The sequence below is a fragment of the Myripristis murdjan genome, chromosome 16, assembly GCF_902150065.1.
Source record: "Myripristis murdjan chromosome 16, fMyrMur1.1, whole genome shotgun sequence".
In the NCBI taxonomy this organism is placed as follows: Eukaryota; Metazoa; Chordata; class Actinopteri; order Holocentriformes; family Holocentridae; genus Myripristis; species Myripristis murdjan.
The window spans coordinates 8,184,778-8,198,814 of record NC_043995.1 but is presented as its reverse complement, the minus strand read 5'-3'; the positions used below and the strand labels follow the sequence as shown (position 1 = coordinate 8,198,814).

At 40.9% G+C, this 14,037-nt stretch overlaps 1 protein-coding gene across 1 annotated transcript; it reads right to left on the bottom strand.

Annotated features, from left to right (window-relative positions):
* Positions 1-1,858: 1,858 nt before the first annotated feature.
* cmc1 (C-x(9)-C motif containing 1) lies at positions 1,859-9,351 on the bottom strand. The gene is made up of 4 exons (XM_030072761.1): positions 9,197-9,351; positions 8,778-8,870; positions 2,799-2,889; positions 1,859-2,582 (listed from the first exon to the last, which is right to left on the bottom strand). Exons 1-4 carry the CDS (start codon positions 9,330-9,332, stop codon positions 2,462-2,464), a joined length of 441 nt encoding a protein of 146 aa, XP_029928621.1. The 5' UTR covers positions 9,333-9,351; the 3' UTR covers positions 1,859-2,461.
* Positions 9,352-14,037: the final 4,686 nt, after the last annotated feature.

The following is a 14,037-nucleotide window of genomic DNA, read 5'->3' as shown; positions in this document are numbered from 1 at the left end:
TATGCAAAACTATCCCCACTCACCAAAGTCTACAGTGTTGCAAGGATGCCATGCTGACGCTTAAAAAGTGCCTAATATTTCAACAATATTCTCCATAATGGGATATCCTTGGATTAGGATTGTGGAGCCTTTAGCTGTCAATCAAAACAGGGATTTTTGTTTTCACCAACCTAACAAAACAGACAAAAGCTCTTATGCTTCTTTCATTCTCATATTATCAAGTTAATTCTGCGAAAATCAGAATGAATAAGAAGAAAAATAATACAAGGTAACTGCTAGGCCCTGTCATGTTGAGGTGTGCTACAACTGATGAAAACGTTTACATCAAATTTGTATGAGAACACTATGTCTATGCGGAAACTAAAGGTTTATATTAGTAGCAGAAATAAGGATTTTTATGGGCGATGTGAAGCCCATGTTGTATAATCAAGGGACCCCGAACACTCATTAGGTGTTTCTATTGAAACATGAAACGATGGTTGGTGTTTACATGGCAGCGGTGCAATACTGCAGTGGCTTACACAGATTTTCCTTGTCCTATTTGTGGTTCATATGAATAATATGAATACAAATAAAACATAATAGTGTAGACATGAGATGGCCTGCCCCATACGAAAGCAGACTGGTATGGAAAAGGGAAAGCAGTCAAAAGCATTTGCAAAACAAAAAATAAACCAAGACTGATATGTTACGCTTTATTGATTTAAATAAAAGAACATGATTTAATGTTTCTTATTAACAGTGATCTGACCCTTCAAATTTCTTTTAATTAAGATCCACTTAAAGTAAGTTCAACCTTTCCCATCTGAGTGTGGTATGAATTTGCAAACTTTAGACTGGCAAGCACAAAGTTTAAAGAAAGTCATTACAGATGAACATTTGGTTCACTATCAGTATACAGGGTGTCCACAGTCTCTTTACAATTTAAAAAAATCTATTACAAAAGCAATTGATGACATAAGTTAATCAGATTTGTTCAGTGTAGTCAGTGGTTATCAAAGTTTTTAATCACATCGGACATCAACGACCTGAAGCAAAAGATCACTGATGCCATTGCCACCATTGATGAGGCTCTGCTACAGCGAACATGGCAAGAAATCGAGTACCGTCTTGATGTGCTTCGTGCAACTAATGGCACCCATATAGAGGTGTGTTAAATGAGGCAAAAAAAAAATTTGTAATAATTTCCACAGATTTATCTATTCATTTGCTTTTGTAATAAATTTGTTAAATTGTAAAGAGACTTTATGGACACCCTGTACAATGAAATGAAAAACTCTCATCTGTTTCACATGGCTGCTGCAGCAAAGCCAAGTTCAGCTCCCGATCAATTCAAAACAGGAGGAAGTGGACTAAAAATTCTAGATACTCAAAACCTTTGGGATGTGCAAGCTGCCATATCCAACCAATCACAAAACCAACTGAGCATGAACACCACCATTAGTAAATGAAGTGCAGTCACATTTACTTTACCATCGAGGTGAAAGTGAACTGACATGCACCCTTGTACTGCAGGCAGACACAGCTGAAGTATCAGAGAGTGAAGACAGCTACACGAGTGCTATTGTTGACATTTTCAGCATACAGTGCCCCCAAATCCCTCAGCAATGAAGATTGTTCACACTGAAAAGTTCTGTTTATTCAGAACACAATGCAAGCATGAACATTTCATATCCCGTCGTCCTCCCATTTTCCAACGAACTCGCAGTTCACTGCAGATATTTTCACCCCATCACATATTGGCCTCATGAGCTTGGTTAGTTATCAGACGTCTTCATACAAGGTGTTTTGACAATTAATACACACTGTCCTCAACAGACAAGGTCATGGGGCCAACAAAACACTCTTCATCATTTTCCCTACTGAAATGCTCGCTTTATTAAAATGAGGAAACCTGAAGTACAACACAAACACACCAAAAAAAAAAAAAAAAAAAAAAGAGGCCAGTGGAGAGCTGGAACCCCTCAACTTATAACTGCTGCCTCTCCTTACAGGCCTGATGTGAGCCATAGTTGGATAGGAGAATATGCTGCTGAGGGGCAGAGTATACTGTTATCAAACCAAAAGTTACTGAGCTGACAGGTGGGGATAAAAGGACACAAAGATAGGTGAGTGTGCTGCACATCCCTGCTCATATCCTTGACAAAAACACTGACTGACCCGGCCAAGGTAAGACAAATTTAATGCAAGAGCCTTCTGACAGATTCTTTTACATATACATACTCAAACAATTGAACATGTATCACATTTGTTCACATCAAAGCACAGAAAATGTCACTGATTCCAAGGTTTTAAACCAAGCCAGTCGGCACTGTGGCTTTCTGTGTATCAGACTTTGGTGGATCATCACCGTATATCTTTTACGTACAGGACTAGGTGCTGGTGCTGGTTCTGGCCTGAGCCTCCAGCTCCACCCCCTTCAAAATGCGATTCTGTTTGTCTAGGGTTCGATCTTGTTTGTTTACATGCTGGTTGGGAGTTTCTGTTTCCTGTTCTTGGCCGGAATCCCCGTCCTCTCATACTCCAGCTTCTCTTGGAGGTACTCCTTCTTACACTCCTCAAAGAAGACAGGGTCTTGGTAGCTGGTGGACGAGACAAAATATTGCATTTCAAGTCATAACCACAGCTTTTTTCTATAATCACTACGCTGATAATAATTTAGAGGTTAGAATATTTTACGATGGGTGGGTGAGTCAATCCCACTGTACAACCTCACGGAAAAGGTGGTGGCAGGATAACACACGGCACAGTAATATGTGAGGCAGCTTTCTGTGTGAGTGAAACTGCAAAACACTCACTGCGCAGTCAGACATTCCTTCAGTGCAGCGTTCTCTTCGCGACACTTGAACACCATCAAGACACCAGATTCCTTACAGCAGTGGTTGAAGGCTGGAGAAAGGGAGGAAAAATGAGGCAGAGAAAGAGAGAGAGAAATCAGCAGACTCAACACATACAATAACCTCAATTATAAAGTATATATATATATATATATATTAATAACCTCTGCTTCATATCTACCAACAGCCTAAGCTTTCGCTCTACATGTGCAGTGAGAGTACACTACAAGCCCTGAGAGGGAAACAGGCAGCCACAACTAAACCACAGCAGGCCTCGTCCTGGCATTCTGCCACATGAGGAAGAGGCCAGTCAAAGGTCACGTTGCCACGCCAGGCTTCTTATCAAATTTAAACCTTGTTTCCATGGTCACCCGGGGGGTGAAATTAACCGTCCTGGCCGCAAAGTGGTTCTATCTGTGGTCGCCCTGTTTCCACATTCCCTCTGTTAACAGTCAGCCTAACAACACCCACAGATGTATACATATCTATGCCCTCGAGCATTATATATAGGTTATCCTTCACTGATCACAGTGCCCAATGAGGCCTGAGGCTGGCCGGGGTTAATAATACTAACACACTGAGATAACGAAACCTAAACCCAGGGAGTGTATTCAGAGAGCTCCTGACCTACCATTTATAGGAGAGTGAGATATGTGACGTTTAGCCTATTAGTGGCTGTAACGGACAAGACAAAGCCGAGGCCAAAATCGATGCGCCATGTTGTTCCTTTTGTAGTTAGTCTTTCTGTTATGGGAAAATAATTCAAGCTGATAGACAGTCTCAGCAGGGGCACAAAGTGGCACTTACACCAACCATGCAAGTTTTAGATTGTTTTTTTTTTAATTAATAAATGGAGCTACCTAGCAGGAGACACCGTTTACATTTAGAGAAGCTTTGTGGGCATGTTTTGCCTCCGGGTCATCTCATGTCACAATCTTTCAGCCTGACTGAAATGCAGGTCCGAAGGTTTGATGCTTTCTCCAATGATCCACCCTGCCAGTCTCTCATGGTGAACATGAGTCAGGCTCCAATCCCAAAGACGGTGATTTAATAGTAATTTATCATATTTCATTGCTCAAAGTTACACAGACGTTAGGAATGCCTACCAAAAATGTAGCGCATGTCTTGTACTATCACACCTGGACTGTTACCAATTTCAGAACGTGGAACTAAAATGACCGTTAACCCGTCTACACTGAACTCAAGTCCCAGACGGTTGTGGGATTTCTGAACAGAGGTTTTAGTGAAGTGACACATATACAACAAACCTAAGACGCTGTAGGTTCAACTGACATTCAACTTCGCTTCAGCAATGGGATTCTCAGTCGAGTACTAAACCCAAAATCTAATGAGCATATTCAAAAAAATGTGAAGAGGTTGCACATACCAAATTTTCAAGTCAATGAGGACAGAATTCTCACATTTCACTTGTTTATGTGGCTCGCTTCATAATAGAGAAACGTTTACATGTTTTGGCACATAGCCTTCAGAGCTGACTGAGATGATTTTGTCCTGCTTGACTTGAAAATTTGGGAATTATAAACCTTTTCATATTTTTTCATATATATATATTCAACAACTGTTGTTTGTCAATCTCCTGCCCATTCCAGTCTGTCTCCCCTACACAGCCTGCTGTTTGAACCTTAAAAAAAAAAAAAAAGATGAGGGCTACATCTGGTAATTCTCATTGAACACACACCAACAAAAGGCCAGAGTAGCGGCTCGGCCAGAAGGATGTATCTGTAACAATCTGCCCAGTCTAGTGGTACATTTGAGATTAAAGGTGCAAGGTCCTGAGTGTAAACGAGGTGCTGAAGGCTCTGAGTCTTCACCTTGTTAGCGAGCTCCTTCTCAGAGCTTTAATTAACCACTTTGCCCTCCAACCCCCCCCACACCTCCCACCCCCACACCCCACACCCCCACACCAACCTCAGAAAAAACACTACAAAACAACAAACATCATAATTACCTTTATCATTTGCATCAGTATGGCTATCACACAGACACTTTCATCAGGATGCAGATGTTACAGGAAAAAAAAACCTACAGCAAAAGCAATTTGGAGAGGCAGAGCAGTGCGACTAATCTAATCAACAAACGCCTCATCTCTGTCCCGAGGTACTAATAGGGCTGCCTCTCCGGTCGCACATCAGCAGCTACACTAACGGCACATCTACAGACCCAGCTTAGTCAATGGAAGCCCCTCCATGGAGAAGTGTGATACCACCTTCCATTTAGGCTTTTTCTGCCATTTTCAAAGCAGCAGTGTAGATAGCAGGAAAGGCTGGATTTTTAGGGAGATTTTAACCTCAAGAAGTGACAGAAAGGTGTGAACCTCTTCACAAATACAAAATTTTGTCATATTCAATATCAATATCAAGATTTTAAACCAGATTTTTGTCTCTTGCTACCGCAAAATTTCATGAAATGTATAGACTTGAAGGCAAAAAATAGGCTTAGGCAGCCTCACATTTGGCTCTCTGAAAACTTGTCACAGCAATCTGGGAAAGACAAATTCAACTTGAAATCACCCTTCAATATTAAATATTATGATTTGGAGATTGAGACAGCCACATAAGCCTACATACATCCAAATGAACTGCCTGTTTTTAGTTTGTTTGTTTAAAAAAAAAAAAAAAAAAAAATCAAAGCTCTGCAAAGAAGCGGCATCAACCCTATCTGAAAGTGAGAACTACCGAGCTACGTGCGTTGCTCAAGTGGTTTTCTGAAACATGTGACCAGGTGTGAACATCAGCATGACTCATTGACAGCTAGTGGGCAAAATGTGTCAGGAAAAATGCAGCTGAACTAAAGGTGTTATGTACAGGTCAACATTACCTGCCTTTTTTCAGAAGCAAGTAAGCCTACACTGCACAGCCATGTGGGCTATTCAGATGCTTATAGGCATGCAGTCAGAGACAGACAAAACAGGAAGACATAGTGAGATTGTCACACACACGCATACACACGCACACGCAGTGCAGCCAGAAACATACAGAATAGATGATAGAGGGTGGAAGATGGAGGTGTGAAAATGAGTGGGAAGGATAGCTTGTAATGTTAGGGGGGTTTCCACTACCCGCACTGTCAGTGTCTGTCCCATCAGCCCCGGCTGCCTGTGCATGGTCTCTCGGTGAGCAATACGCATACGCTCACATGCAGGCTGTGTTCAGATTGCTAGTAGAAACCACACAGCTAAGCCACTACCTGGCTGGCGTGTTGCTGCAGCACACAGGACATATGCAAATAAAGCTGCAGGTATCATGTCCATGCTGATGAACTGGCAACTGCTCTTACATCAACTGGCTTCTTCCTCAGTACACAGAAAGTGAGTGGACAACAAACAGGTGCTTGCATTGCTTAATGTGGACACAGTGAAACCACAGAGGGGAGACAGATTAGACCAAGAGACACAAAGCTGAAGCATGGGAGCAAGATCTTTCTTAGAAGATGAGGAAAAACTCCTTCGTAGATATAAATGCAAAAATTAGCAGATGCCGACACAGCAGGCCTACATATTACTAGTTGAAAGACTGCCATCTGCAGAAGTTAAAATCATACAAAGGTAAACTAGAAATATGTGGCAGAATTAACTGAAGAATACTTTGAAAAAATACATTATGAAGTGTGACTAATGCATAAATGTTCAAAGTACAGACAGAGAAGACAACAGAAAGTGTTTTAGTAATGTGCACAGCTTCAATACACCCTGACACAGATTGTACAAGTCTGTGGAGCTCCTTTCTTCCAAAAGATATGCCCTCATTTGGTGTTTTGATAATGGTGGTGGAGAGCACTGTCTAACACATCACTCCAAAATCTACCAGCTGGGCTCACGTGTGGTAAGTGCAAAGGCCATAGCAAATGGTTTACATCATCTCATCGAAGCGTTCAGTGAACCCTCCTGCCCCATGGATGGGGGGATGCTGTCATCCTGGAGGAGACCACTCCCATCAGGACTGAAATGTTTCATCACAGGATAAAGGTGATCAGTCACAATAACTATGTACTGATTTGCAGTGAACCTTCAAGTGGAAAATGCCCCACACAGCATAGGAGACCCAGTGGACCCCTCACTGTGGGGGTCCAGCACTCGGGCCTGTACTGTCCTCTTGGTGGACGCCACACTGACACTCATCCACTTATGGTGAAGAAAGAGTCATTTTACAACTTTGTGGTTTTGGCACTATTGAACTCTCAAATGTGTTCATCTTGTACTGAGGGCTTTATGGACTGCAGTCCTACTATAATATCCCCCTCTATGTACAGTATCTTTTGGAGGAATGGTGCTCCGGCCCCCCATTACAGATCCACAGACTTGAAGTACCTATGCAAAGACACAGTGAAGCTGTTCTGCAGGCGAATGCTGTCCCACCACCTTACTAAGAGACTTCATGTTGGTTTTTCCTATCATCTATCACCCATCTGTATATTCATAGCATTTCCATAGAACAAGATTTAAATGCAGAATACAAGCTGACTTGGGCTGTGATTAAAAATAACACAAACGCACTACAAGGCCGATGTTTTTGTTTGGGCTGCCTATGTAGTAAAGATAGGCATGGAGTCAAAGACTCATCCTACAAGATGTGTGGTGGAGCCTATTAAAACAGACTGTGAGTCAAACAGTGCGGACCACAGCTTTAAGGGGAAGTTAAAAGGGTGAAATTAGGAAATCAAAAATAAACCTAGACATAGGGGTTTTCAAAGCACACCATTTCAATTTTGACTATTAACTAGAATTAGACACATATCTATCATATGGTTAAAATAGCAATCAAATTAAACTTATTCTCTCAAGTAAGACCGTCATGCATCCAACCATGTGTTCCACAGGAATCTCATATTTCATGAATGCACACTGTCCTTAAAAATAAATAAATCTAACACAAACTGGTGTGTGGCAGTGGCCTAAGCAGGTGGAAAAGGTGAGTAGAGATACAAAGATTATCAGGTCAAATCCCCAGACTGAGAAATCTGATTTGGGGAAAGTGGAAAAATCCTTTCCCTTGCAAACCCTGTCATGATACTGAGCGCTGCAGCTGATGTATTATACAGTTTATGAGCTGTTTGCTGAATGTGATTGCTCATCACTGACAAAATTCATAGTGTCTTGTATGTCTTCATGTGATGAATCTGGGATCAGTGGGTGTTGTGACCTTGACTTGTGTAGGCTGTATGAGGTCCAGTTTCTTTCTATGGTATTTAGATTACATCAGTTATTTTACTATTCACACTATTTACTATACAATACAAATGGCATGTATTATTATTTCTATTGCCTTTGTAGGTATTCTATATACACTATCCACTGACTGTATGGTATATCCATTTTCACCTCTACGGTCATAGTGAGCCAATGAGTGAATTGTGGTAACCGAAACAAGTGCACTCTTGCAGATTACTGTAACTACACTATAAGCCTCTTTACACTTGGAATTAAAAGTGCAGACATAAATCTACCCAGGATGCCTCCAAGTCATATGTAGCACATCACTAAGACTGACTTCTGTGCACTGATCCATCAGGAAGACCATGCAAATCCAACAGGGGCACACTGCTCAGTAGTAATGATACGTGCCACAATGTACTTAAGGATGACAAAAAAGTCGAGGCATTTAATATTAGTTTTAAAATGTGACGGAATGGCATTCACATTCAACGTGCAAGGGAGAGTGATGCTGGTTTGGATGTGTGTACCAGAGCTGCAGTTTAATCCCAGGGGTAATGTTATCAACTAAACCCTGTTTGGACACAGGGGAGGAAGGGGAACTTTATTATGAGCTTCTTTTATTGAATGCCACTTTAGTCTTGACCACAGCCACAAGGGAGGCAAGGAAGAGCTATCTCGCCCCCTCTCACTCTCTCTCTCTCTCTCTCTCTCTCACACACACACACACACACACACACTCTTTGTGTAACACATACACACACACACACCTTCAACTTTCTCAGCACATCGCTCCTTGGCTTTCTCCCTCATTATCTTGGGAATCAGGACATCTGTCTCCACATGCCTGAGATGAGGTTCCTCTGTGGAAACAAGACAAGAGTCACAGCACCACCATCACAGTCACAACCCTCACGGTCATCATTATAATATCCATGCGCGCTGGTCACACAGTAACTACAGTGAACCATGACGAGAAGTGGGGTGTAATGGCAGATACCAAGCATTTGGACATAATAATAGTGCGTCTTTAGCTAAGCTTCAGCTAGCGTTAATTTAGTTAGCAAGCTAAACTAGTCATGTCATTTAGCCTCCCCGTGCATCCAGTGAGTAACGGAGCGCCACGTGGCTCCGTGCATGCAGCCAGTGTGTAGAAATAAGTGTTTGTTACAGCACACATTCACGTTACCTGCTTTAGCTGCTTCCATTATAGCGCTGTTTCTCGCTCTCAAAACATTACAAAACTGCAACAATGTGACCTCCCAGTGCACACTCAAAACACTTCCGCTGACGTACTGGGATAGTGAAAAAACTACAATTCCCATACGGAAAAGCGTCCCAACACGGAAGCGACGGCACGCGAAAGGGTATATAATTAACCCTGCGTTCCAATACCCATACTACCATACTATTTAGTAGGGAAAAAAATAATTAGTATGTCCCAATATATACTAAACTACATACTTTGTAAGGGCAGCTGCAGTACATACTAAAAGTAAAAAGTATAAGTATGCGATTTGGAACGCAGGGTAAGTATCTTTTATCTGTCAGTCAGGTGGTACACCCAGCAATTTGGGTTCACTGAGGCCAATGAGAAGGTTTCTCACGTACTGCAAAAGCCTCATATAGTTACCTGCTTACTTAAAGCGACTGTAGAACATAATGCAGGTGTTTCACTGGCATATCTTTGTTGTGTCAGCCAGCTGCTAAAAAGGGAGCTTGATTGACAACACAGTAGTTAAGCAAAAGAAGTAAAAGTAAAAGTAATTATTAATTTATATCACAACATATAAGTTTTAGCAACAAAATATTTTCTTTAACAGTACGCTTGATGACTTTTAATTACCCTGTAAAACCACCATAAGGTAATTTTTACCCCATAATATTTATTAAACACCTTATTATAAATAAAAGCCATTTTCCAGAGGATTTTTTTTTTTTTTTTTTTTTTTTACAAATTCAGTAGGATACAGTAAGATTTAGTTAAATAGATTTCTACATTTTACATAATACTTAATAAACAAGAAGCAAAAATAAAGAATAGCATAAAAATAATATCCTTGTCCACAAAGTATGATTTGAGTATGAGTATGAACTTTTTAAAGTAGCATAGAATGTTTAAAATATTAGTTTCATTTGTTTGAATGAACTTGCAAGACCAGGGTGCATTACTAAGGCCTGACAGCTCTCCTGCCTCTGACTCTTCATCATTCATGTTTTGAAGCATCACTAAAGCTGCAGTCATTTTTTCTTTTTCTTCCTTCCATTGCCTTTTTCTATTACTTTGTCCTGCAATGGATTTCTTTTACAGATAAATAAGCAACAAAAATAGCTAAAACTAGAGGCTATAGAGTGTGATGTCACACCTGACATGTGAATAAAAAATGACAAACACAATATGAATGCAGCAATTAATAAGCTACTGGTCAAAAATAACAAATCGCTGAGAGGCAACACGATTTCAAACAACAACTTACATTGTCATAGCTTTTTGCAGTAGACTAGAATAATAGGATAAAGTTGAGAGACATCAAATGAATTCAAATGTATCAAAAATCTGCATTATTGTAGTATTTTGCAGTAGAATGCAGCGGAGGTAAAAAAAAAAAAAAAAAAAAAAAAAATGACACTTGGCGGCTTTAGGTATAACCCAATACATTTTTTCTCTTCTCACGCCACAACCTGAAACACATGATGATGAAGAATAAAACACTGACATGTGAACCATGTAGGTTTTATTAAAAGAGAGCTACACACTCATGACATGATGGCTGTGTTAAGGCAAGTGAATGTCAGTTGTCTAATAAAGTGTCAGTGCTGCCTACAGTACAGGCCTGCGCCACTTCACCCAGGCTACATGTACATTATTTCTAAATGACTTTATGCTTGAAATCAGCCCACTGTATTGCCCTAATGATCAGGAAAATTAGAATATTTCCACCCTGGCTCCATAAATGTTTTTCTTGGTTCTAAAAGAAAAAGGTTATCCATTACATGTGCCCCTTAATATCCTTCCACATTATAATGTCTGACTGCTGTAGCAGAGGGTATGTGGGACATTATGTCATCATGGTGGCAACTTTATGTTTATCTGTACGGAGACATTCTTGTGAACACAGTGACATAGGACCAATTTGTGATGGGAAAAGTCATTCTTACATCACATTTTAATCAATTAATTGTGTTATACGTGAAATTTATGTTAGGAAAATAGCATGTGAGATTTGATTCAAGACTCCGAACAGCAAGAAACGTCAACCATGATGCACTGAAAAAAGATGACAAATTGGTTTGTTTGTCTATTAATTATACTGCATTTCAAGGATACTTTTTGGGGGGGAAAATACAGATTTGACTTTTTTTTTCTTTTCTTTAAAACTACAAAGTGTACTGCAATTTTAGAGCCATTTGAACCAAAGTGGTATGAGTAAAAGCAAGTCATAGGTTCAGCCAAAGAGCACACTAACAACAAAAGGCATCTGTGAAGATATTATCAGATTTGTTTATGTACAATAACATCAATCAGTGCAGTGTATGGGAACCTGTATAGCAGACTGCATGTGGGGTGAACAGTGTGGCTGACCACAGTCAGCAGTGCGGGGACAGGCTGTCTGGATCCCATGCAACGAGGCCACACCTGTTCATACACAGTCACAGGTACACACACACACCACTTTGCAGCAGAAAGAAAAAGATTCACACATACACATATGCAAGCGTAAGCTACCCACCTCCACATCCAGCGTGCCCTCACAGTTCATTCTCACCCACCCACCCACACACACACACACACACACACATACACACACACATGCACACACATACACACACACACTGCCACTAGTGGCCATGGGGTAAATCAAGTGCCTGTCTGCCTTCAGTTCTCACAGCTTTCTGATCTTAAAAACGGTACAGCTGCCAGTTTCCTCTGTGGAGCAGCACATTCTCAGATGCAGCTTATCCTTTTCTGCTTAAAACAAAGGCCAGGAAGACAGCAACCAATGACTCGTACAAACAAACAGAAACCACAGTCTATCACTTGCAGGCACTGCTCGTGATTTTTTTTTTTTTTTTTTTTTGTATCCTTGACTCTTTTACACTTAGACAGACAGGCAAACACGCACGGAACACGGAGCATGGAGCACGGAGCTCATGTTACAAAAACAAATGCATAGCTTTTGAAATAGATTTAGGCAAAACCATGCTTCACTATATGCTGAATGCTGCACTAAATGTGAGTTTTGCTTAACATGTTGATATGTCTTACACTGCAGGTGTTTTGCAAACGAACACATTAGCACCTCCCCCACCGGTTCAACGATTTGACAGTGTATTCACACCAAATTTTAAGTTTAACTGAATGAGACAATTAGGAATTTATGACTTTTATCGGTCTCTATCAGAGAGCAAGGAATTGCAGAGGTCAAAAGGCCTCTGCATGATTTATATAGCCTGTGCTTAACAGTTATATTAAGGGTTGATTTTTATAACTGAATTATTGATCTAATCAATTAGAGCAGAAATTCAGCAGAACATATGATGCAAAATATGCTTGTGAACAAAATATATTGCAACTGGATATGTAATGAATTTGAATCACTGAGTCTGGCTTAATGTCTAAAATGCAGCTGCATCAATTCAAACAGCCAAAACATCACAACTAAATCCATGCAAGGGGATCCAAATTTATTTTTAATGTTAGCACATAACAATGTCATTTTCTCCTTGAGTATTTGTCTCCCTCTGACTCCACTCCGTATGCTCGTCTCTGCTGGAGTTGTCAACCCAGGGATGATTCACATCACGTGACTTGTTGCTCAAACAGTAAACTTTCCCTCTCACCGCTGTGCTCCTCTGACTGTTGTTCTCTAAATAATTCTGACTCATCTCTCTGCTTGGTCAAAATCTATTACTGAAGACATCCCAGCATTGCATATTGCTCCAAGTTTTCTAAATCAGAAATAAGGTGCGTTTTTGAAACCTCAAAATCTCAGGAATTATTAGTATTAACCAACAACCTTGCCAAATCGCTGCAGCTATGTTTCTGGGCTATGGGACTGTAAAAATCTTACTTAGTGTGCCTTTACAACTAAAGGCTTGCAAGTCAGTTCTCCCTATTGGCCTTATGGAAAAAGAATCCCGAATAGTTTCATAGAAAATAAGTAAGCCTTGATACCCCCAGCTGGCCTTACAGTGGAAACTGCTCGCTCCCCCCCTTATGGATGCTCACAAAAGCAGGTTAGCATGCCGGCTGATATGGCAGGGGCATGGGCTCCCAGCACTGATCCAATATTACCCAAGCAGCAGGGCTCCGTGAACCTGGCAGAAGGCAGGTTAGCAAAGTTAAACCCTCTTATACCATGCCTCAGTGCCCAGGGCCAACCACCAGCCACTCCAACTGTCCACTGACGGGCACATAACAAGGCCCCTGTCAGAGAATGTTAAAGACTCATTGACACTGACACCTCCTGCTCCTCTCTGTATCCAGAAAACCAATTATTGATATGCTATATATATATATATATATATACATATATATATAAAACTAGAATGCTATCTATGTATGTGTCACTATTCATAGGTAAGCACTGACAAAGATAGGAAAATGGGTCACAACAACAAAGGAAAAGTATTTAATTGCCACAAACACGGGAGAGACTTTATCTTATGTCATAGAAATACATCAAATAGTTAAACTGAAACTGATGTTAACCACAACTTTAATAAACAGGGTGCAAAGGGTTGACTGTTTATCTTCCCTGAGGCTCGTTTTCTCTTCCTCTGTAGCTGCCTGCATGCTGACAGGAGGTTTGTTGTGATTTCCTCGTCAGCTTTACCGCCTCGGTCCCCACTCCTCCGTGCCTGTGTCTTCCAAGACGTCGTTCGGCCGGCAGATGGGGTGTGGAGATGAGATTTTAGAGAGTGTTTAAGCCAGAGCCACGGGGAGCCTCTTCAGGGTCAATGGAGAGCAGATAATCCAACGGCTTGGTTGAGGGGATTACAAACCTACCGGCAGACCTCTGCTGTTGA